Source organism: Rousettus aegyptiacus, unplaced genomic scaffold (genome assembly GCF_014176215.1).
Source record: "Rousettus aegyptiacus isolate mRouAeg1 unplaced genomic scaffold, mRouAeg1.p scaffold_m13_p_2, whole genome shotgun sequence".
NCBI lineage: Eukaryota > Metazoa > Chordata > Mammalia > Chiroptera > Pteropodidae > Rousettus > Rousettus aegyptiacus.
In genome coordinates, this window is record NW_023416295.1 from 48157683 (window position 1) to 48184172 (window position 26490).

Below are 26490 nucleotides of genomic sequence, written 5' to 3' on the forward strand. Positions count from 1 at the left end.
GTTCTAAATGTAAATATCATAACCATGTGGAGTTTAAAATTTTTTCCTTGCATGGTGAGGTGACCTACAAGGGAACATGGTTACTACTAGAATAAGCTTATGGTGTTGTATGATGGAATGGTTTAAAAAAGCTTTACTGTTACCTACGTAATGCTCTGGTCAGATTGCTAAAATCTCCACTCTATATTTTTATAATAGACATGATATCTGTTTCTAGAATTAATAAGCTTTAAATTCTTGAGTGGGTGGCAGTAATATTTTTGCTTTTATTAATTGACCATTTTCAAAGCCATGCTAATTTTTCTTGTTGTTCCCTTTAAATTGTCAATTTCTTTTTTTCTTAAATTTCTTATATTGGGGTCAATTTTTGTTTCGTTTCATCACTTGCCCGTTCCGAAAATTTCTTTTTAACAGAGATAAATTTAGATAATAATACTGTATTAAATTCATGTCTGTGTTTTATAAGTTTTTCTGCAAACACTTATGTGATAAATGCATGTATAAGATCTACCTTATAATTAATTTTAGTTTTTTTTAATAGTGCATTTATTTTATTCAACAAACATTTATTTCAATATGTAATATGTGCCAGTCACTATGCTGGGCACTAGGAATACAATAGGATATAAAATAGTTGTAGTCTCCATTCTCCTGGAGTGATGTAGTCCAAGACATATTCTGATCAAGGATCTACAGGAGTATTTGTTACAAAGGAGATAGGGAGCTACAAGATACCACGAGAGTATATATATGGATACACATCTTTCCCTAGTATAGGGGTTTTAAGAAAAACCTCATTTAGAAATGAATATTTCAGATGAGACCCAGACAGTGAATCTGAATGGGTTCACAAGGGTAGGATCAAAAGGTTAAAAATTTATATTATATGCCTTTTCATGTTTATCAGCGCATTTTCGTGTTTTAACTATGAAAAGTAATGGAAACTTAATATGGTTTTTTTACATTTATTTTTATACAGGCAACAAGAATGGGTGAATCAGCAAAGGGAAGATATTGAAAGGCAAAGGAAACTTCTAGCCAAACGCAAACCTCCCACGGCTAATAATTCTCAGGCACCCTCTACCAATTCTGAACCAAAACAAAGGAAAAACAAAGCAGTCAATGGAGCAGAAAATGATCCCTTTGTTAGACCAAATTTACCACAACTGTAAGCCTCCATTTTTAATTTTCTTTTTTTTAAATTGTTGCCAGTAAGCACGAATGTTAGTAATGGATGTTATTTACAATTAAACTAATACTTAAATAGTAAAAATAGTTATGACCAGGAAGGAAGGTAGTATGGAAAATTTACTTCTAAATTAATAATAAGCCCAAATATCTGAATTTACCTTTGTAAGTGGAGATTTATTAATCTTCTTTTAAAATGAGGACTTAGGTACCTAAGAGGAGACTGGAATCCATTCTTTCTTCCATGTCTCAGTGATAGAGTCAGTTACTAATGTTTCTTTTCCTAAGAGAATGTTAACTTAAGTAATTTCCATGTATTTTCTCAACCTATGAAAGCAATACATTGGTAGATTATAGGTATTGTTATTCTTCTTTCAGTTTTTCTTTGTTTTCTAAATTTTCTACTTTAAGATGAATTATTCTTTATAATTCAAGGAACAAAGACTTAAAAAATAGTTACATGCTTATCATAGAAAATTTCGAAGAACATAATGAAACAGTATAGATCATGATCCAGTCCTACAGAAAACGCCTTTGTTAAAATTTCGATGTACAGTATTCCCTGCCTTATCCATGTTTTGCTTTTTACGGTTTCAGTTACCCATGGTCAACCACAAGCTAGAAATATTAAATGGAAAATTCCAGAAGTAAACAATTTATAACTTTTAAATTGCTCACATTCTGAGTATTGTGATGAAATCTCACACTGTCCTACTCTGTCCCACCTGGGATGTGCATTATCCCCTTGTCCATTGTATCCACACTCTGTATACTGCCCACTTGTTAGTCACTTACTAGCCATCTTGGTTATCAGATCAGCTGTCGTGGTATCACAGTGCTTGTGTTCAAGTAACCCTTATTTTACTAAATAATGACCCTAAACCATAAGACTAGCAATGTTGGCCATTCAGATATGCCAAAGAGAAGCTGTAAAGTACTTCCTTTAAGTAAAAAGGCGAGTACATTACAATAAGGTATTTTGAGAGAGAGACATTCGCCTAACTTTTATTATAGTATATTGTTACAATTGTTATAGTTCAGTTTTAGTTATTATTGTTAATCTCTTAGCATGCCTAATTTATAAAGTAAATTTTATCATAGATATTTATGTATAGGAATAAACATAGTAGATACAGTGTTTGGTACTATCTGTGGTTTCAGGCATCCACTAGGGGTCTTGGAATGTATCCTCCACAGATAAGGGAGGACTGTTCATACAAATGTAGCTAAATTTATTTTTCTATTCTGCAAGAACTTACATAAGCTTATATAGGTAGAAAATACACACACTTCTGTATGATATTTTATATGGTTGTATTCTTTTTCTCCTTTCTTAAAAGATAATGTTTCATACATGCTTTGAATCCCATCCCCTGCTTATCAGGGACCCCTGCTGTTGATACCTTTTTTTATCTTTTATCTCCAACCTTTTGCTGTCTACTGGTTCCTTCCTTTTAGAAAACAAAACAAAAAAACCGACCCCTCAATTATAAATCCCTCTAGTCTCCATATTCTGTTATCTTCATATGATGACATCTGCCTCACCTTCTGTTCTCTTGTTTCGTAACTGAAAATGTTCTTTTAAAGATTGTTAACTATCTCCTTAATGCTAAATTTCATAGATATTTGAGTCTTGGCAGCACTGAATATTGTTGACCTCCCCCTCCCCCAAAAGATCCTTTCTTGCCTTAGTTTTTGAAATACCTTGTTCTCCTAATGTTCATTTTAATTTATCTTGCTACATAATCTTGGTCTCTTCTATGGACATTATTTACTTTACCAATTTGTAAAATGTGTATTTTAAGGATCTATTCTAGGCCATTATACATTTCTTATTCAACTACTCTCAGAGTTTCAGTTACGAGGTGTATGTTGCTGTCTGCTCCAGCCCACTTTTCTTTCAAGTATCATATATTTATATCTCATTCTTAAATGTAATGTTCTTGCTTAGTTGATACTGGTACTTAAATGCTTCACAGGAACCTCTAATGTAGCCTGTTCAAAACTGTATTTACTAAGTCTATGGCCATACCACCCTGAACATGCCCTACTGATCTCATCTGATCTTGGAAGCAAAGTAGAGTTGGGGCTATTTAGTCCATGGATGGGAGACCAACTAGGAATACCAGGTGCTGTAGGCCAAAACAAAAACTATTTACTACTATCGTTCCCATTTCAGTCTCTGCATGTGCGCGCACGCGCACACACACACACACACACACACCACTCCCCCCCCCACACACACACACACCTCTCCCTTACCCTTATCCTTTCTGTGTTCTCTCTATTGTGAATGGTACTACTGTCTTCTCAGTTCTGGAAATAACAGTATTCTGATTGTCACTCTTAACATTTTAAATCAAGCTGCCATTTATTTTTTATAATTCATTTTTATTATTTTCCATTAAAAAATAAGTGCTAATAATCTTTTGAAGTCTATCTCAAAATCTACTTCCTTCTTCAAGTCTTTCCTAATTTGGGAGGAATGTTGTAAATTGGAATTAAAGCATTCGACTCTTGATTTTTTAAAAAAAAAACAATTTAGCAAATGATTTACTTTTTGTAAATTATTAAATTTGTTGCTTAAATAAAAGGGTTAATGGGTAGGTGAGCGGTTATATAGAAGGAAATGTATGTTAACTTTAACTCTACCCCTATAGACACCCAGTTAGTTCTTCTATATCTCAACCGTATCCACTTATGTAAAACCCCACTGACACCATTCTAGTTCAAGTTACTGCCATCTCTACTTGGGTTGTTTTTACACATACACACACCCCTTTCAACTTTGATCATATCCTCTAATCCATTTTCCTATTACAGTCAGAATCATTTTTTCAAAATAAAATTATGATCTTTTAGTTTTCGTCCTTAGAACTCTAACATAGCTCTCTGTCGCTTGTATGATGTAATCCAAAAATCATAAAATGGCTTATAAAGCACTTTTGATCTGGCACCTTCCAACCCTTTTTTTTCCATTTGCCATTCATCAGTGCCTACCCCTCACCATCAGCTTTCAACTCCAACCCACTTTCTTAATTTCTTTTCATTTTGTTAAATTCCATACTAGATATTTTCTCCTCTTGAAAGCTTTTTCTTGACCCCTGAAGGATAAGACTTAATCAGCACTTTGAGGTATTGCCATGGTGCCCTCTGTCTCTTCAATCACACGTCAGTACCATTTACTCAGTTAATGACACTAAAAACAGCTGTTTCCCTCTCTTTCAGTTTCTATGTCTGTTTCAATAACATTCTAAAAGTATCTGTACATCTTCATTGATAATGTCTAAGTATAGACCTCATCTCTTTTTATAACTTGGATTACTGTTTTCTTATATGTCTCATCATATAACTTTCATGTTTCTTTCACTGGCCTTTGAGATAAAAATTTACTCTCATGAGGACTTTTATAGGCCTTCTTATTTTTCTCTTTAGCCTCATTCCCCAATATCCGCCTTTTGTATTTTATGTTAAACTCCTTTCAGTTCTCTAAATGGATTATTCTTTCTTGGTTCTATGCCTTTGTACATTTTATTCCTTGCCTTTCTTTACTTCATTTCCTATTTACCTTTAACACTTGGCTGAAATACCAATTTCAATATGAAGCCCTTTCTAATCTTTTCTTCCTAGCTTATTTCTCCTTCCCCTCAGGTTAAGTGCCCATTGCCTTTCGTGCATTCCTGGCTGTATCATAGTGTTAATCTCACTATTTTATGTTTATATGTATTGCCAAATGTCTAGCAGTTCCTGACATATGGAAAGTGGTCAGTAAATACTAAATTACACGAGCATTTAATTGATTTCATTTTCTTCTTTTCAGTAGACCATTTTTCTAATTGTAGGTGTTTTGCTTCCTGCTTGTCTTCCAAGATGCTAACAGCCATGACTGTAGTTTAATAATCTTAGACTTATCTCATTTCCTTCCCATTTTATTACACATGTTGACTTAGAACTAACCCCGAAGTTATACAGCTATGTGTTCTTGGAGTGGCAAATGAAGTGATACTACATAGCAACTTAATTGCATCCTTATGCAGATGCAGATTTATATAGGGAAAAAAGGCCAGAAAGGCACTTTGATTCATATATATTATAGTTTGAGTTTAACAGTTGCCATACTCTGCAACTGTCTTCTAAAAACACCTTTGAATCGTCGTTTAATGGAAACTAGGTCTTGCCTGTATGCAGAATATCTAGTATAATTAGAATAGAGATCATGAATCTTTAATTATTTTTCTATCAAAAAATTAACATAGAAAATGAAGTTACTGCTATGTAGTGGTTAGAACTTTAGGCACCATTATCAGACAGATGTGGCCTTCAACCTCTAATCTTTCATGTTATTTTTGATAAGCTGTTTTACCTCTTTGAGTCTTGGTTTCCTCATTTATGAAAGTACTTACATCACAGTGTTGAAAGGATGATATGAAGTAATACATGTAAAGTATTTGCTTAGTTCCTTGACTTTTAACTAATTTTTAATTACTAGCAAAATTCAGTAGAGTTTTTTAGGTAGGAGTTTCTGATTTTAGTCACAAAGACTTTTATTATTCGGAGTAAATAATTTGCAGAGCTAATATTATCTATAGGTAATGTATACGTAATTCTTGATAATTTTTCATTATTAATATATCTTAAGATTTTGACTTTATTAAACATTTTAAATTGTTTTAATATGTTTATAAGAAATTAAGTGTTTTTTTACAATTATAAAAGGTTCAAATCACTAGAAACATAGAATAATTCTAAATTTGTATGCACATAATAACATGGCCTCAAGATAAATTAAAAATTGATAGTATTTTAAGGAGATATAGAGAGATCCACACATCATAAAGGGAGATATCACACACATTTCTTGGTAATAGAACATAGAGATAAAAATAAAACAATACAAAACAGAACACACAGTGTGGGTATAGAAAATTGTAGTAGGCTTGACAGACTTGACCTAATGGGCATATGTAGAACATCCTCTAACAGCTGCCCAATGTATGTTCTTTTTACTTAGGATTTTTATAAAAATTAGCCATGTTAGGTTATAAAGTAAATCTCAACAAATTTCAAAAGATTGAAAAGAGTTTGTATGGGACTGGGATTGTTTCATCCTTAAATGTTTGGTAGAACTCATGGGTGAAACTTAAAGGATTGGAATCATATAGAATATGTTCTATAACCACAGTGGAATAAAAACTAGAAATCAGTAACAAAAAAGATAATGGAAAAGTCTAAATGGAAATGAGAAAATATTTTTAGATAGTGAAAGTGCTTCATGGCAAAATTTGTGAGATAAATCTGAAACAGTTTCTAGAGGGAAATTTATAGCTTGTATTCATATACAGGAAAAGAGGAAAAACTAAAACTTTGTAAACTAAGCATCTATTTTAGTAAGTTAGGAGATGAGCAGCAGAATTAATGAAAGAAAGAAGAGAGAAAAGATAAGAACAATAATTAATGATACAGCAAGCAAACATGCAATACAGAGAATCAGCCAATCCAAAAAAAGACGTGTATTAAAAAAAAGGGAGAGAAGACAACCATTATCAGGAACACAAAAAGGAATATTAGTACAAGTCTGCAGATATTTAAGGGAAACAAAATATTATAAATGCTTAAATTTGAAATTTTTGTGAAATGGGTAAATTTCTAGAAACATCCAACTTAACAAAATTGACATTAGAAGAAATAAAATCCAAATAGTTCTATAACTATTAAAGAAATTGAATCTGTAATTAAAATTCTTTGAGCAAAGAAAACTCCAGGTATAGATGACTTTATCTATAAATTCCACCAACCAATTAAGGAAGAAGTAGTGCCAGACTTTTAAAAACTTTTTTGAAGAACAGCTAAGATAGAAATATTTCCCATTTATTTTATGAGGCCAATATGATCTTGGTGTCAAAATCAACAAAGACCATAAAAGAAATGAAAGTTATAGGCTAATTTCACTTACAGAAGTAAATACAAAAATCTTTAAAGTATTAGCAACCTAAAATATAATATATAAAAATGGTAATCTATCAATACAAAGTGAGATTTATTCTAGATAATGTAAGGCTGGTTAAACATTAGAAATGTCAATGTAATTTTCCACATAAAGAAAAAGATTATATGATCATCTTAACAGATGCCAAAATAAGAACCATTAGATAAAATTCAGCACTGATCTGTGATTAAAACTCAGCAAATAGTAAGTAGTCAATAACTTCCTTAATCTACAGTATACATTCATTTTTCTTTTTGCTTGCATCTCTGCATGCTCAGCTCTCGAGTTACTATGCTTCTAGTATGTACTTTTTCTTTTCCTGGCTTCTTTCTGCTTCTCTTTAACCAAGCTCAAATGTTACCTCTTTTGTGCTTTTTCCCAGTTTCTTTCAGATAAGATTTTTTTTCTTGGCTCTGTGTACTCATAGTTGTATTATCCAGGATGATCACCTTAGTTTAAGGTCAGCTAATTAACAACTTCTAATCCCATTTATCCTTTGCCACGTAAAGTAACATATCCACAAGTTCTGAAGATTGGAATGTAGCTTTTTTGGGAAACCGTTATTTTGGCTACCATAGTCTGCCCTCTGACTCAAGATTCATATCCTTACCAGATGCAAAATTCTTTCATCCTACCACAATACCGCTATAAGTCTTAACCCCATTACAACATCAACTCACCATCCAAAATCTCATCTAAATCTCATCAGCTTAAATATTCTAAATCTCACTGTCTAACCCAGGTATGAGCAAGACTCTGTGTAATCCACCCTGAGACACTATTCCTCAGCCTGTGAACCTGTAGAAACAAGTTGACTGCTTTCCAAAATACAGTGATGGGAACAAACATAGAATAAGAATTACAGACATTCAAACAGAAAAGGAGTCACAGATCCCCAGCAGTTTCAAAATCCATCCAGGCAAACGCCATTTGATTTAAGGGTCTGGTGGTAATTATTTGTAGTTTGTAATTCTGCCTTCTGGACTCAAGGTTTTGTTGACAGGTCTGAGTCTTTTTCATGAAGGTTAGCATGTATTTGTAGCTGAGTAGCTTTATCAGACTGTTTCTTGTTTGTATTACTTTGGGGGTCTGACAGCCTTTTATTCAATACTCTATCCTTTTAAATCCAAATTGGCAGTGTTTCTGCTGGTTCTCAAGAATATTGTGGATCTCTCATATATGAAATAAGGATTCACTATTATGACAAGAAGATCCTCCACAGTTTTCTAGATAATCCCGTCGCTATTTTTGGTTTCTGCTGAGAAGGCTGAGGGGATCTATGAGTCACATGCTTCATCTTCTTAAAGACCATTTATGTGACTGAATACTCTGACCTGTCTGGGGTATTAACAAAAGGTTGTCCACATACTCCTTTTTCTTTTTCTTTTCTTTTCTTTTTTTTTTTTTTAAATAACTTTTTTTGACAATGAATCTCAATTTTAGTATATTTCACCTTTTGGACAGGATGAGAATTTCTTAAACCATTAAGTCCTGATTCCCTTAATTTATCTCTTCTCACATTTTAATGTGAACAGCAAGAAGAAATCAGTCTAAGCCTTCAACACTTTAGAAATCTCATAAGCTAAATATTCAAGTTCATTTCTCATAAGTTTGGCTTTCTGCATAACTATAGGATACAATTGTGCTAAGCTATATTCCATAATAACAAAGATCCCCTTTCTTCCAATTTTCAATAACCTGTTCCTTATTTCCTTCTAAGTCCTTACCAGCAGCATGTCTACTGTCCATATTTCTACCAACAGTCTATTGATGACGGTTTAGGTGTTCTCTCAAATGATATGTTTTCTCTGCTGTGCTTTGGAATTCCATGAGTCCTCAATAGCAGAGTTGTTAACATCTGCTTTTCTGCTCAGTCTTTTCAAGGCAGTCTAAGGTTTTTTAAATCATGCTGCTCAAAATTCTTCCAGCCTCTTACCCACCACCAAATTCCAAAACCACTTCCACATTTAACACAAATTGTTTATATTATAGTTTTGGAGATTACAGATCTGAAGTGGGTCTCATTCGACTAAAATCAAGATGTGATCAAGGCCATTTTACTCCTTGTGGCTTTAGAGGAGAACCCATTCCTTGCCTTTTCCAACTTCTAGAAGATGCCTACATTCCTTCATTTATGATGCCCTTCCATCTTCAAGCCACCAATAGCCAGTCAAGTCTTTTTCATGTCACATCACTCTGATTTTCACTTATCTGCTCTTCTCTTCCTCATTCAAGGAGTCTTGTAATCACATTGGGCCCACAAAGATAATTCAGAATAATTCCCTAATTAAGATCAGCTGATTAGCAACCTTAATTCTTTATGATACTTTAATTCTCCTTTGCTATATAACAACATATTCATATGTCCCAGAGAGTAGGATGTGGACATTCTAAAAATAATTGAAGTGGCAATTAAAAGCCATTAAAATTAACATTATCCTAGCTTAGCTCTTTTCAATCTGTGCAATAAAATCATGTTTCTTTAAAGAAGCTTGTCTCTGATTCATGGTATCTAAATATTTTACATTTTATCTAAAAACGGTTTTTTATTAATGGAAATAGACAATAGATATCTAAAAAGCTAATATATGTCAGGTACTTCCTGATAGGGAAATGCTGAAAAATGTAAGAAATGTCTCTTATGCTGTGTTGAGGTTTGCATTCTGTTTGATGAAAGACCCTGGAATAGGAATTCTTAAACAGATCTGTGAACCCCAAAATTATATATACATGAAATTTTCTGGAGAAAGTGTTTATATATTCAAATTATTTTTAGCTATTTATGATCATAAAAGGTTAAGAATCATTGCCCTAGAAAGTCAGTAGCCTAGTATTTAGTACTATCTGTAAAATTTGTTTATTAATACTTCAAAACCAAACAGAAGTTAGTAAAAATATATGTTAGTTAATTGTTCCATCTATAAGTATTAGATGTATTCTGAAGAATATCTTAAAGGACTTTTGGCTTATATTTTGGGCTGAAAGTTATCAACATTTTAGTATTTCCTTTTGATTAATTTTATATAGCTGGTTATTAATAAGAAATAACTATTAATCTTTACATCTAGAATTACAATTTTGTTTTTTGACAGGTTGACTTTAGCAGAATATCATGAACAGGAAGAAATTTTCAAACTTAGACTAGGACATCTCAAAAAGGTACGTGAAGCATATATTGGATTTTGTTTGTTACCAGCGGTTGTGGAGAGTTGTGTTATAAGTCTCTTATTGAAGAAATCAAAACATAAAAGAGAAAGAACCCATATTAAAAAAAATTAGACAAAAGAGGGACATTAAATTTGCACTTTTATGTTGAATATATTAAAATAATATTTCTTTACCTTGTGGTAACTTAAAAACATTGAGATGCTTATCTTTCTGGCCAGACCTCTAGGGTCTTAAGACTACTTTGTTTAAATACTATCTTTTTGTAAAAAATGCTTCACTTTTAAGATAAAATGTAAAACTTCATATTGTTTCTATTTCATAATAAATTGAAATAATTATAAATTAATAACAAATTGTTTCTTCAACTTAACTTTTAAGCTGTTGAATGCTTGATTAAATCTTTCACTTAAAATGCATATATATTGATAAGTTTAGAAGAGCCTAGTCCTCAATAATAGTATAAAGTGATATGACTCAGAAAAATGTTGCTATGTATTATTATAGTAAAAGTTTATAATTTATAGCTTGTACTTGTTTATAAACTCTGAAATTCTAATCAGATCATTGTTTTTATGGTATTTTTACTTTAAAGAAGTAATAATAGAAAATTGTCCCCTCAGTTTTACTGACAAATGTAAAATTCTTTCTTTGACCCAATTTTTTATTATGCTTTCTGCTTTTCAGATCTTTTGAAATAGGCTGAATAATAGCTAAAGTTGAGTTAGCGAACTAATTGAAGATATAGCTCTGACGTTATCTCCCTGGGGTAATATGAGTTAGAACAGAGAAATCCATTCTGGTAGCAGCTACTGTCATACTATATACTATCTTGTTTTTGTAATCTGTCGTGCTTTTTGCTATCAACATGCTTCAAACCCCTCCCATTTAATTACAGGGAGCATAAAAAAAGTTATAAATATGTGTGTGTATGTATATGTATGTGTGTGTGCGTGTGTATATATATGTATTACATACACACATGCGTGCGCACATATCTATATAAAATTTGTGCTAGTGTTTTTTACTATGCCATATCTTTATATGCCCCTGCTCAGAAAAGTTTCAGCCTAAACTACTTGAGCAGTAAATTTATTCTGGTCTTTTTTTTTTTTTTTTTTAAGTTCTATTATACTTACTATTTCTTGTGCTCTTTGAGATACAATAGACAACTTCAGTCTATTCTCTGTAGCAGATGGAGTTGTAATGGGACTGTAGAAGGAAGAGGGGATTTTGTAATATGGAATGAGTATACGTATTGTCTACATAAGCTATTTTGATAATGAATTCATAGAGACCTATGCTTGATGTCCCATATAAAGATTTATCAATTATTTTCTAAACAGCCTTACATGATAGTGGGACATTAAATATGTTTTTAGTTATTCTATGTATATATTTAGAGCTTTAACTGGAAGGTTATTTTCACATATAGTAAATTTTAAATTACTATTTCTAATGATGAGATTTTACATGTGTCTTATTTTATAAAAATCTGTTATATGAAATTAAAATATAAAGCAGTTAAATAGGAATCAGCTATTTGTACTAGAAAAAGTACTTCACTTTTTAAAAGGCTTTGGAGAGATGTTTGTTTTTAGTTTTAGTTGGTTGGCGGTTAGTTGATTTTAAAGCTTTTCTGGTACTTTGAAAATATTCCATTTCTCTGAAACACTTCTGTTTCCTAAAGTGAAGTTTATGTGAATATCTAGATATTATATAAACATTTGTAAACTGTTCTAGAATATTATATCTTCCCTTCTAACTTCCATATTATCCTCTTTACCAGTGTTTATCATCTCCATTTTTTTTTTGTATTCTTTCTAATGGTCCTCTCCATTATCTTTTTTTCTGTTTTATTTATTTTTTTCAGCTTTTATTAGATTTACTGAGTAATTTTAGATTTCTAACCTTATCTTAAGCAATTTACTTTGACCACTTTTCTTTGACCTCCATGGAATATTTTGGGAGATTGAATGAACTAATAATGCTGAAGCATACTCTTGTTTCTTGAATTCTCACATTTTCTTCTGAGAGGCTACTTTGGGTAAGAAGAAATGAACGCATTATAAAGAAGGTTGCTAATAGTACGTACAGAGAACAAAATTGAATAAGTGGTGTCACCTTAAAACAAAAACAGTTGCCTGCCTACCACTAGGTATTAATTTTTGAGTTGTACAATTAAAAAATAATAAACATTAAATTGCATGTTTTAAAAATAAGTTTTTTAGTATTCTTAGGCACAATTGAAAATAGGTCATTAAAAATAGGTCATTCTGTTTTCTAAAAAAGAGGTAGATTGGATACTTTTAACACAGAGAGAACAAGCTTGAGTTAAGAGAAAAGATGTTATTACCTCTTATCGTATCGGCTCCCTGTGTTTCTGGGTTTATTAAGCTGACAAATGTACCCTAACTTTTAAGTATAAAGCTTCTGTCATAGGCTGTTTGTGACTATTCAATGTCCATGTAAACTGCATGGGAATTAACCTGTGATATGTTAGCTTAGTGTTTAGATTTGGAGCCTGGCATACTGTATTTTGTATTAGCCAGGGTGACTTTTGCTTTCATTCTTCCTTTAACAAAATCTCTTAAAAGTTAAACAGATTGTTAGATTAAATTGTTGGCAGAGAAGAGAAAACTTCCTTCTTTGAAGAATCCCATCCCATTAAGATATATGAGACAAGAAGATCTATTTATTTTATCTTGAAATGAACAATTTATGACATACATTGTATTTCATAAAGATCATTATAATAATTGAATAGGTAAACTAAAATTTGAAAATGTATATTTACCGTTGAACAAATCATAAAGTTTATAGTTCACATTCTATGCTATTCCATAGGTTTAGAAATATAATAAACTCAAAACTATAAGTGTGATGAAGTAATGAATGAGAGTTAAGCAGAAATCTCTAAGTCTGGCTAAAATAGATATTTCTGGTTACCACCAAATAGTAAATTTAAACTTATTGAAAGAATATTAGTTTTGTCTTCTGAGATTAGGAAAATCACTGTGTATCATCACCTTTTTTTTTTTTAATCAAGAATTCTTTAACATTTATTGTTATCAGTTTATGAAATCATTGCTCACTCATTCACTAAGTTGATTTATTTCCACACTGATACAGGCATGATTCAAGTTCTCATTTCGGGAGAATTTTATAATGTTATATTTTATGAACTTTGAACTTTTAACCATTCTAGGGTAATCATTAATGTTAACTTTTTGAATGCAAAGATCTGTATATACTTTGTCTAAATTAATGCAGCTAGTAACTAGTAAAGTCAACGTTTTCTCTTGAACCTTTTCTCACGCCTATTTCAATGGCAACATCTGTATACTTTATTCTTACATTATTTTGTTGTAGGTGGACAGCAAGTTGATTCTTTGTATTCGGAAGAAGTAATTCAGTTGTAGCTTTCTTTGCATCTCTTTTAGAGTAGTGGGGATGTTGACCTTCTCTCCCTCCCCCCACCCCCCACCACCACCCCAGAAACATGCTATTCATTTTCATCGCTCATAAAGGAAAGCAGTTAAGTTTTTCACAAACACATACTCTTTCTCTCACATATTACTTTCTTTGTATAGTCTGTTAGTAACTGTCGTAGCAGCTAGAATATTTCATTATTAGCTGGTATGTGGCTTTTCACTCTAAATTTATTTTTAAAAGTCAACAGAAAAACTTTTTTTTTGTAAAAAATATGCTAACACAATTTTGCCTTTTATATATAGCTTAAGGATTTAACAGAATAAAACATGAAAAACGATATAATAAAATACATGGAGACAACAAGTTATTCCTAAAACTTTAAAAAATAACTTTTTTTGCTACTAGTAATTATGTACACACTTTTCTAATTATCACTTATTAAATCTTATAGTTGCAATGGGTATAATTTCCTGTCTTTTAAAGAGTTGTTCGTTTGAGGTAAAGCTACTATCATATTTGTGTACGGTGTGCCACATGTGGAATCTGTGGATTTAAGGAAAGTAACAAACCATATACCAGTTAGCTTTTATGGTTGATCTTGTTTTAATTCCAGTCTTTGATTAATTTTAGTATGGGGAAGAAATGTATCTTTGTAATGTGAGGAGTTGTGCTAGGTTGTTATGTGTATATTTCATAGCATTATTCAAGAAACTACCTGGATATGCTTTCCAAGGATTGTTACTAAATTAACACAAATAAGTTTTTTAATCCCTGAAAAACCATCTTCCTTATAATAGATCCTGTCTGTAGTCATAATATTATTTTAAAGATACAAGTTACCAATAATACCCCAAAATGATGAGGGAATAAAAATTTTGAAAGTTATTAGGACTAATAACTATGTCTTGCCACTGCTATTTACTCAAGTTAGCAGTGGCAAAACATACTTATTATGGTGTGAACAGCATGTGGATATATGTTGCTCTTTATCTAGTTAAGTTTCGTCATCTAGATTTTAAATATTTGATTAGTTGGATAAAATACATATAGATTTGACATCTCTGTTCAGAATGTTAAATAGTGTAGCAGTGATTGGCTTTAATATATGTTTTGGAGAGTGTGTGTGTATGTGAGAGAGAGAGAGAGAGAGAGAGAGATTATAAGCCCTGAGTATAAGTGCCAGAAGTTTTTTTTTTTTTGTAAAACATAACCAATTTGTAATTGAAACAGGATTAGTCAAGAATCATCAGCACCAACCAAATGTGTCTTTGCAGACCGAAGGAATCAGCTAAACAATTTGCAGTCATCTCAATCTCTACTAAAACAAAAATCGCATCCAACATGCCACCTGACACCATTTCTTTCTCTCTCTCTCCTTTGCTCCTTGCGATGTGGCATTCATCTCTCCTTGTGCCTCCGTTCTGAAGAGATAACAGTATAGCAACAACTGCCACAGAAATCCTGTTCTCTGACCGATATTGGCACCTGCAAAGAGAAACAACCAGTAACAGGCAGCAGCAACATCAGTATTAATCTTCCATGATGAAATCTTTACAGGTCAAGAACAAGCACACAGCTCTTTTCTCACTCCTTCACAATGGACCATGCAACTAGTTGAAATGGAAGACAATGGATTGTCTACAAGCCTTTTGAACAGTGGAGAATACAGGGCATTGGTTTTAGGTGAATTGACCCACAAATATTCTTGAAGTTTGATATCTCTTTGGTCTTTCTAGAATACCACTGTCATCTGATTTATCAAGTCCTTAGTATGACCACAAAGAATAAATTTGCATGTGTGACATTTCTTGTCACTCTAGGTTGGAATAAAAATATGAAAATAATGAACAATATAATGCTAGAGGGCTTAATCTCAATCTGTGTGTACACTTTTATTTGCACGTCCATGACTAGAAGAAATCTTTGGGGAATTCTTCTGTCAGTTAAAGCCAACCACACTGTACATTATGTTTATCTAGAACATAACAAGATGCTACTTGTGTAGGCAGTAGTTTTCCGGAGAGTGTTGAAACACACTATTTAGGAAAAGTCACAGTTAAGCCCATGAAGAATGTTCAGGTTCCTGACTTCTTGACATGCGTGGACAAGAAAAGTGCTTAGGAGAGTGTTGGAATTCTAAACTTGACATTTTGTCCTTTCTGCTGCTTCCCATTTAAAAATGAGTAGTAGTCTATAAAAGATGACTATGTTAAGAGAACATGGAATTAGCTGTAGATATGAAAACTCCCAGTATTTATATTTTACCTCCTGTTCTCATTAGGGACCTACAAACATATTCCTGGCTGTGTTTCTTATACATCTTAACTTACCAAAATTAAATTTTTAAGGTAAAATGTGTATTTCTATGGTTTTTAATATTAATCTGTTGTATAGACCGTGGAAATTTGGAAAAGTATTTAGCAATTAATTTGAGTAGAGTTTAATTTAGGTTTGTGAGTTGAGTGTAGGGATAACTATTCCCCCCAAAAAGAGAAAACAATTGCTTGGCCACTAGCTTTTCTGATTCAGAACTATAACTCCATGTCATTTATGTGCATATGCGTAAAGACAATTTAGAAGACTAGGCTTTTTCATTATTGTGTAGAGGAAAAATTCATGGAATCTATTAAAATCCTGCAACAAGTTACTTCAACGGGAAGCTAGGAGAAGGGCTACAATATACTGTAATAAGGCATTGTTATACATGTATGTGCTAGAGCTTGGTGTTAGCACCTTGATTAGTGTTTAACATCAAGAACTTATACACACACACACACCCACACTCAATATAGCAGCTATAATTTGTGTTTCAAGAAGGGTACTAAATATTTAGGTTTTGCTAGTCAGTTCGATTATAATATTTATTTGCTGCTGGTAAAGTTTTGTTTAAATCGAATGGGAGAACAGAATCAAAACCTGCCATTTGAATAGTTATTCCCAATTAGGGGTTTTCATGTACATATTTATGTATTTGAAGAGAGAACAAAACAACACCCCCCACAACTACTTCCCCCAAAAAAGGAAATGAAGTGCGGAGAAAGGAGAACATTAAGATGCTAAAATAATTATCTGAGCCTATTAAACACCTGAGGGAGCTAAAATAGTTCCCACCAGTAATAACCAGCTTAGTGATTGGGAATGGGAGTGGGGGGAGCATTCATATAGTTAAGAAAGAACCCCCCGTTCCCCAGGAATTTCATAATTTTAGTCCTTTATCTTCCTCATACCCCACTCTTTGATCTACACAGCCAACACAGCTATACTCAAGCAAACACAGAAGCTTATGGGCAAGTAGTTTAAAAAATGATTTCTACAAATTTAGACCTGCTGTCTAAGTGGGTTTTTTGTTGATTGGTTGATTGGTTCATATTTCCATTGGGTCATATATCTTATATCCATGAAATATGTGAAAGCATATAATAGAAGTAATCTGGGGAATTATAGTAAGGGTAAAGTGGAAATAAATTGGTAATATTTTTCTCCTTGTTTTCTGCACTGCCTTTTGTTAATTTTACTTTCCTGTGATAAACTTTTAGAATGACATTATAATTTATGAAATTAAAACTTAATTTGAGGACCTAGAGATACTAATTTTTGAGGGATTACTGTTGTTCATTACTAAAATGAATTTGGTGGTAAACTTTTTGGAACCTCATTCTTAACTAGTTTTCCTAGACCAAATAATGTTGTTATGGTGTCGATTAGACTATTCTAAGTGATAGGCATTTCTCTGCTTCTACCATCTTCATACAATATACCACACAAAATTTCTTTTGCCGACCCTATCAATCTGATAATGCTATATCAAAATACTTTATTTTGGCTTTAATGAAAGGAAGCTCTTGATAATGGAGCGTTTTTTTTGTGAAGATAACATGTAACATACATTCAAGATTTGCTAAAGTTTAATATGTTTAATTTTTTCAGGAAATATATCAGTTTTACATGTGAAAATGTGTTTGATGACTCTTTAAATGTTTTATAAAGCTTAATGCCTACACATCACTCCTTTCTTTTAAAAATTACCATTATGGAAAGTGCTCAAAAATACCTCAAAACTGCCTAGCAATTTTTTTATTTGAATATGTGTTTATTTGATTACTACAAAGACTGAATTTTTTAAATTAAATTTATTTGGGTGACATTGGTTAATAAAATCATATAGATTTCAAGTGTACAATTCAGTAGTACATCATATGTATACTACATTGTGAGTGCACCACCCAAAGTTAAATTTCCTTCCATCATCATATATTTAACCGCCTCTACTCCTGTCTAACCTCCCCCGTACCTCCCTTCCCTCTGGTAACCACTAAGCTATTGTCCGTGTCCATGAGTCTCTGTGCTTGTTTGTCATGTTGGTTTGCTGCTTTCAGTTTTATGCCCCACATTATATACAATGGAATATTACTCATCCATAAGAAAAGATGGAATACTGTCATTTGTGACAACATGGATGGATCATGAGGTTATCATGCTAATAAGTGAGAAAAAATTGAGAACCATATGCTTTCACTCATATGTAGGCTATAAAACTGAATGCCTAGCAGTTTAAACTTGTCATTTTACAGAGAGTCTATCTACATTGCCCTAACTTTTGGCTTAGAATCTCCAAAGGGAGATTAAGTCGCCAGAAGAGACTTTGATATTACATATAGAAAGCATTTCTTTGCTAAACATCTGGTAAAGGACAAACTGTTGGTTAAGTTGCTGTGAAATACACCTTCCATATAAATTTTAAGTTAAAAGTTTTGGAAGGTGGTGTGTTTTGCAGGTTACTTAAACAATGAGGCAATATCGAGATCTGTTGTATTCTTGTATGACTTGGTTTGTTAAATATAATTCAGGATAGTAAAGCTTATTTTAAAATACTGTTTAAATAGCTATATTATGTACTGTTAAATTGTCTGTTCTCTGTCTTTTTGTTTAAACAGAAAGGAGCCAAACCTACCTGTGATCACCAAACCTACCTCTCTCTTTAATACAATCTCTTGTTACACATATCCCTTGTACACTGTAATTGCCTACCGAGACCAGTTCCTTTCCAGACATGCTGTTTATTTCTTTGTTATTCTAGACTTTCTCTGTTTTAACTATTTAGCTAATGGGTGACTAGAGGATTGAGACTTGGTAGTCTTACTAAGCGAGATCGAGCTGGTTGGATTATCTCCCTTTTATTTTAATAATCTGTTCTAGTTTTGCAATAAATTTGAGGATTCCATTCTATAATGAATTTAGACCAGTTGTGAGCCCAGGTCATCCTTGCTTTTCTTTAACCCTCTGAAAACTTCTGAGGATGGCCCATGGATTAATGTCAATCTCAAGCAAGGAGAGCATACCCTATGGGATAGATCTTTGAAAATGAACTGCTGTAAAGGTAAATTAGTTGCCGAGACAGCATTTTAGATAATTGTACTCTGAGGCCAGACCAAAACTGGGCTTTGCCCCTTTCTGTAAGGAGAGGGTTATAGGTAGTATTGCCCTAGCATTTGCAACTAAAAGTATATCATCTGCTCCGTTTGGGCTGCCATAACAAAATGCCATAGACTAGGTGGCCTAAACACAGAAGTTTATTTTCTCACACTTCTGAAGGCTGGACGTTCAAGATCAAGGTCTGGCAGCGTTCAGTTTCTCATGAGACTCTGGTTTGTAGAAGGTTGTCTTCTCAAGTCCTCACATGGCCTTTTTCCTGTGCTCACACAAAGAGGGGGTGAGTATAGGGAGGAGAGGTTTCTCTTATACAGCCACTATCCCATCATGAGGGCCCCACTTTCATGGCCTGATCTAACTCTGATTACCTCCCAGACGCCCCGTCTCCATATACCACCACACATTGGAGTTTAGAGCTTAAACATATGAATTTTGGGAGAACACAAACCTTCAGTCTATAACAGTATACTTTATTTCAGTGAGATTTGAAAGAAATTACTTAGAGTTGTAGAATTATCTTTCCCCCAGAAGTTTGTCACTTTGTTTTAAGGTCCAAGATACTTTGGAATAAATATTAAATTACAGTATGGACTTTGTAAATATATTTCACTGATGGGAGAATTTCTGTCTATCTGTATATAAGCTTTGGTTATAGTTCCTTCCCTTGAAATTTCTTCTTAAATAGCTAGGATCCAGATTTTTTTCCATAGTGCTTCTGACATTTTTTTTTTTCCTGTAAACTTCACAGTTCAAACGGAAGTAAAGCTTGCCTGCGCTTTTGTATTATAAAAGATTTTATGGGACATATTTGTCATGTTTTATAGAGAAAAACTTGTTGACAGACATTTTAAAATTTTTTACTAAGTATTTTGTGATATTGGCTACTGCCATTATATAGACATCTGAAGATAACCAAAAATTATAAAACAAATGTAATTATGTGTATCAACAATCTAGTTGAATCTCATAATTATATATTTATGACTCAAAATTTAATTTCTGTAAAATCACTTTTGAAATAGTATCTCCATACCATAATTTCAAATAAAGTTAAAACATATTTCAGGTATTCTAATAGACATTTCACAATTTTATCAGATTATTTAAAATTCCATCAGCCTACCCAGTGTTGAGTAGCTTCCTATGTGTGTAAGAGTTAAATTAATGGCAAGTTTTAAGGCAGTAGACATTAGTAATATGAAAAGAAAACGTTATCTCTTTCTGTATTCTGTGGTGCAAATGAATGAGTTTTTTGATATTTATGAGCATACCTATTTGGCCAGGTTTTTATTCTACTTTATGTGATCAAATTAAAACATCTAAGCTGTGGTTTGAGTTTATTGTTTCAAAGCTTTTTAATCTATTTATTGTCCTTATAATGAATCTTAATTTCCCTAGAATATTATCTTTTTTTAACATTAAAATTAGGAATATGTGTGACTGAAGCTACATTAAATGAGAGAATTTCAGTTAAATATCTATGTAGTATATCCGTTTTAGAAAATTCTCTCCAAATTTTAGAAAGGTTTATCTTTATTTAAATTAATCTTGAAAGTTTATATCAACTAATACCTAATTTACATTAAATACCCCCACAAGTTGTGGTTGAGTTTCATTTCAAAGTAATTATAATAACTCTAAGGGTCAAGTGAAATACAAACAACATAATTTAGTTTTTTTATCTGAACATTTTCTTTATAATACTTAGACTATTTCAGTGTAAGCCTTAGATAAAGGTTTAATAGATTTTATACCTCTGCTCTGGAATGAAATAATATATTTTCAAGATAAATTTTAGAATTATTACTTTTTTGAGATAAAGGACTTTTTAAATATCAGAAGGTAAATTACTAAAAGAGGAGGAGCCAGTGAAAAATATTTAAGAACAGTATTCAGAAATAACCTCTATTCTATGTGGTACAGATTTATAATGGTATTGGGCACTTGTAAGCCAAGGCAGTCTGTATTTGTTCATTCTGTATTTGTTCATTCAACGAATATTTATTCAAAAACATTATAAAATTGAGCACTTTTAGAACTTTACACTGAAATTTGGCATATTCTTATTCTTTAAATAGTATTCAAATTTATCAAAGTGAGGGGTGTGTGTGTGAGAGAGACTATATTTAATAACTAGTTTTAAAAAATGTTTTGTAAAATACAAAAATTATGAATTTTGAAACATGGAAATATCAAAAATTTTATATTAAGTGAATGTTAAATTTCTTTAGGATTTGCCTAGATCTGCTCCGATAACTAAGAATCTGTCACAGCTATCCATAAAAATTTTGTTTTAGAGTCTCTAAATTTACAGTGGAATTTATCCAGATTAATTGGTCATTGTAGGTGTGAGTGTGGTACGTGTGTATGTGTGTGCGCGCGCGCGTGTGTGTGTGTGTGTGTATTCCAAATGTAAGGTCTAGGAATAATCTGTAGTTTTGTTTTCTTCTTTTCTTCCTCTTTTAACTATTATAAAGTATCTTTGTTTTATACTAGTAAATTATTTCCCCTTAAATTAAAATTTATATGTACCAGAAATAAAATTTTCAGCTCATTTTGTGTTGTAAGTCAGTTTCAGAATACCTTGCAGTCATTTTCAGTTTAGACATTATAAAAATAGATTTCATGTAGTACAGAATAAAACTCAGCATCTCATTAGGGATAGATTTTTATGTGGAGGATGATTTCTTGAAATAGGCTTTTTCCTTTTTCCATCTTTTAGGTGTTGAAAAGAGCACTTTGGTCTTTTCAGTCAGTGGTACTTTATAATACACTATTCTTCCTGTCAGTGTAAAAAATTGATGCATGGGTAAAAATATCTTTTTTATATCGCAAATAAATTGAGCTTGTTATAGTCCCCTCTCTTCATTTTCAGGAAGAGGCAGAAATACAGGCAGAACTTGAACGGTTGGAAAGAGTCAGGAATCTTCACATTCGAGAGCTCAAAAGAATAAATAATGAAGATAATTCACAGTAAGTCATTTTTTGTATTTCAGTTTTACATGATAAAATTTTTCTCCTCTATGTGGAGCATAAACAGTCTTTCCTTGTTGGGGGTGCTGCCTATCACATTTAGAAGAAGATCCACAGCCCTTTCTATGGCTCAGAAGGTCTTGTATGATCTGGTTTTTAGTCACCTCACCACCCCAGCTCTCTCATCTTCACCTTACTTATGTGTTGTAGACATGCAGCCCCCTTGAACTTGTCTAGCACATTCCCGTCTCAGGGATTTGGTTTTTGTCATTTCCTCTGTCTGAAATGTGTCTCCTCTAAATATCTGAGTGGCTTACTGCTTATTTTACTCCAAATGATCATTTAGATGGGTGACCCCGTCTAAAATAGTAGGTCTTACCTCACTCCGTGCCCTTTCTCAGTATCCTTACCTTGCTTTATTTTTTCATAGCATGTTTCACTATCTGGAATTATAAATTTGTATTTCAGTTATTATCTGTTTCCTCCTATTAGAATATAAGCTACATGAGAAGAGAGGCTTAGTTTTGTTATTGCTGTATCCCCAGAGCCTAGACCAGTGCCTGGCACATGGTAGGCATGCAATAAATATTTGTTGACTGAATACCAAAGTTAATATTACAGTAGCGAAGGAGAAATTATTTTAACTAAAGTGATTTCAGTAAACCATATATTTAGCATTTGGATATGTGAGAAAAAATAGAAAAGTTTAAGTGATAGTCTCTGTCCTTAATCCCTGGTTATAAAAATGAGCGCCATAGATATTAAATGCTAATGGAATTCAAAGAAAAGAAAAATACCTGTGGGCTGATGGGAGTATTATGAGGAAAATAGAAATTATTCAAGAAAATGGAAACTAAGCAAGGCATTACTTGGGTTTAATTAGTGTAGAGGAGAGTAAGGATATCTTTTTACACTTTAAGACCTGATATGTAATTTAAACCCTCATGCCCTAATGAGAGTAGCAGAATTGCAAGTGGCCAATTTCTACTGTGAAATATTAGTATCTTGCTTAAACGAAGGCCTACTTGTGATCATCTGTGTATGTGTAATTCATAAATATACAAATCTTTCCAGTGTGTGAGGTGAATAAAATAGTATAGTTGTGGAATAACCTAAATTGTACCAGATGAAAATTCTAATAAAACATTGTACAAAACTAATTAACAATTGGATGTTCTGAAAATTATGTTCAACTCATTTATGGATATGTAATTGTAGTATTATGAGTGATGTTTTTTGTTTTTAAAAAGTTTTTCTTTTTTAATTAGGAATTAAAAATTTATTTATAGTAGCCCAAAGACAGTAAAATTTAATCATGGCTGAAGGCAAGTTTATAAATACAAATATTTTTAATAATATGTCATTACTATAAAATCTTGATTAATCATAACTCTCAACATAAAAGTATATTTTTCCAAGGGAAGTGATTCCTGCTGAGTAGATACAGGGTTTCATAAAGCTCTTGGCAACAGAACGGTTGGTAGTTCTTTATCACAGAGCTATAATTGGTCATCAAACCTGAATATTCAGCTATAAATTTTAAGCTTTGTGAACACCAAAGATTAAGATGAGTGATAGCCATGCAGATAGAGAAAGAAAAGAAGTATGGAAAATAATTTAATATCAGCAGTAGAGTGAGAAAGAAATAGCTAAGAGGAGAATAAGAGAGTGTAATTTTATTGTGGAAGGAACCTTTCTTGTGCGTTTTCATGTGCCTGAGTGTTTTTTCCCCCCCACCCTTAAGGTTCAAAGATCACCCAACGTTAAATGAAAGATATTTATTACTTCATCTGCTTGGTAGAGGTGGCTTTAGTGAAGTGTATAAGGTAATGTAAATTTTTTTCTGTTCTTCACACTCATATAGCAAACATATAGGAGTATAAGTTTCCGCTATCTAAAAGTAGAGTGTTCCTACGAAAACTTTCATAAGCCAAAACAGAATAAAGAAACAGTTACCATTAATTTATATGGAAATTTTTTCGAGTGTTCTCAGATCCTCAAAATAATCTACCAAATCATACCAAATACTCTTAATTACATCCAGTTTTATGCTAAGCACAACACCCTTATGGGCTGTTTTAGGCTTTTCTGATACCTTAGGGCTCATCTTGCTAACAGATGCACAAAATAAATTGAGATAAAGCACAGATGCTCACACAGTTAAGAGCTATGGTGGCTTGGTGCTGAGATTTCGGTGTAGTTCCTGGGGAAGGAGCTTCTAAGTACCACGCTAACTGCTTGGGGAGTGTGCTGCCTCTAATGGCTCACTACAAAACAAACAATGAATGCTCTTTTCACTTCTTGCCATTTTTCGTAAAAGTGAAAATCCTCTTTGGGTTTCTTTTCGGTTAGAACAAATGTAGATCTTTTGTAAAAGCAAAGTGGAATAACGCAGACTTTCAAAAAGCAAGGGATACCTATATGTGGTTAAGAAGTACCTTATTGGTTTATGATTTTTTTGATAGATTTTATGTCCTGACTCTTATTATAAAAAAGAGTCCATAGTGGCTTATGTTTTCTTATCTCAAGAGTCTAAAGACTACCCTTGCATCTGCACAGTTCCTCTGGTATTTGGTACCTAGTTACCATTAACCAGTTTGATACATATAACAGCCATCAGAATCAAGATGGGCAGGTAGCCATTTAATGTAGTACACTTATGGGAAGATTGTACCCCTACATGTCCTGAATTTACCCAAATTTCTACCTGTTTTAAGGCCAGTGTTTCTCAAATGCATATGTATAAGCACAAATTTTTGATATTTCCATGTTTTGATAATACCATGTTTGATATTTTATACCTTACTTTTTTTCAATTTACACTGCGTCTTTCTGCCCAACCTTTAAATGTTCCTAAGGTCTGTTATTCTGTATTTTCCTTTTCAAATCAGTCCCCTCCCATTAATTGAGTTATGTGTTTGATTTCAGCCTCAGTTGTGTGTGTGTCGCACACTTTCCTTCGGAGCTCCATACTTGATATACATGACTTAATCTACTCACCTTAAGTGAATGTTTCATAAGCACTGCAAACTCATATGTGAATTAGAAGTTATTTTCCTCTTCTCCAGAACCCCTTCTTCCAACACTGCATCTTAATTAAATACATAGTATCTGTCCAGTCCCTCATCTGAAAAACATTAAAGCCATCCTTCAGTCGACCTTTCCTTTCCCTTCCCTCAACATAACCAGTCTCTGGTGCTACCCACTGTTATTAATGTTGTTAAACTCTCCTAAATCCAACAGTGACCCTTCCCATTAGCTTATTAGCTCAAGGCCTCTTTTTGCATTGCCACCGAGCCTCCTAGCTGATTACCTTCTTTTGGGCGTTAAGTTTCTCCAGTTTGTGTATGCTGCAGCTAGAGAGTAGCCTTTTAATAAAATGCAATCTGATCCTCTTCCCTGGTGTGGCTTCCCATTTGCTCTTAGTTAGAATGAAGGTCATATACTCTCACCTTAAACTTTTATTCCTATAGAAGGCTTTCTTATTAGTCTGCCTTTTATAAGGTCATTATGATACTTTTTGCTTCATTATATTTTGATATAGTCGGTGGTGAAGAGCTGGGATCCTAGAGCCCAAATGGCTAGATTTGAATCCTAATTGTGACTGCTATTAACTAATTATAAACTTGGACTTATTACTTACCATCCTCTGCCTCACTCTCTTCATCTGTGAGTAACAAACAGTACTTGCACCATAGGATTGTGGTAATGATTAAGTTATCACAGGTAAATAACATAAAACATTGGTGCTTAATAAATGTAAATTCATCAGATTATTAGAAATTCTCTCTGTTCAAACAGATAAGAACTGTGCCTTTGTAGTTTACTAAGACGTTTTGGATTGTTCTGACTCTGGGAAAAATTATGGAATTTGCATTTAGAGAACTTCAATTCCGATTTTGGTTCAACCTTGAACTATTTTGGGGGTTTGTTTTGTTAACCTGGATAAGTAATAAGCATCATGGGCCTCATCTTCCTTACCCATCAGGTGTGATCCGTGAGCCCTTACAATTCCTACATCTCTGATTCTAATGGTAGTTCATCCTTAAGCACTGTAATTTAATGGTTGAAGTAGACTTACCCAGGTCACAAGGTAGAAAAGATCATAATAGCTCATTCTGAATCTAATACTCACCAAAAGTACAGTTAGCTAGTACTAGCTTAGCCTAAAGTTGCCCAGCTCCTGAGCCTACTAATCACAGGCGTCTGCTACTGCCCAATAGTATTTCCACTGTTTTTAGCCTCCACATATAAGGGCTATATAAGCCTTTTTGGAGAAAAGGTTTATTTAGAAATTAGAAAATACAGATTGG

The 26490-nt window shown here is 32.8% G+C and overlaps 1 protein-coding gene across 2 annotated transcripts in view; it reads left to right on the forward strand.

Annotated features, from left to right (window-relative positions):
- The window catches only part of TLK1 (tousled like kinase 1), a 123582-nt gene that overhangs the window by 83861 nt on the left and 13231 nt on the right, over window positions 1-26490 (forward strand). For both annotated transcript variants that reach the window (XM_036237970.1, XM_036237971.1), the window contains 4 exons: window positions 980-1168; window positions 10267-10333; window positions 22080-22177; window positions 23922-24003. In XM_036237970.1, coding sequence (XP_036093863.1) covers window positions 980-1168; window positions 10267-10333; window positions 22080-22177; window positions 23922-24003 — 436 coding nt within the window. The remainder of the gene's footprint in view (window positions 1-979; window positions 1169-10266; window positions 10334-22079; window positions 22178-23921; window positions 24004-26490) is intronic.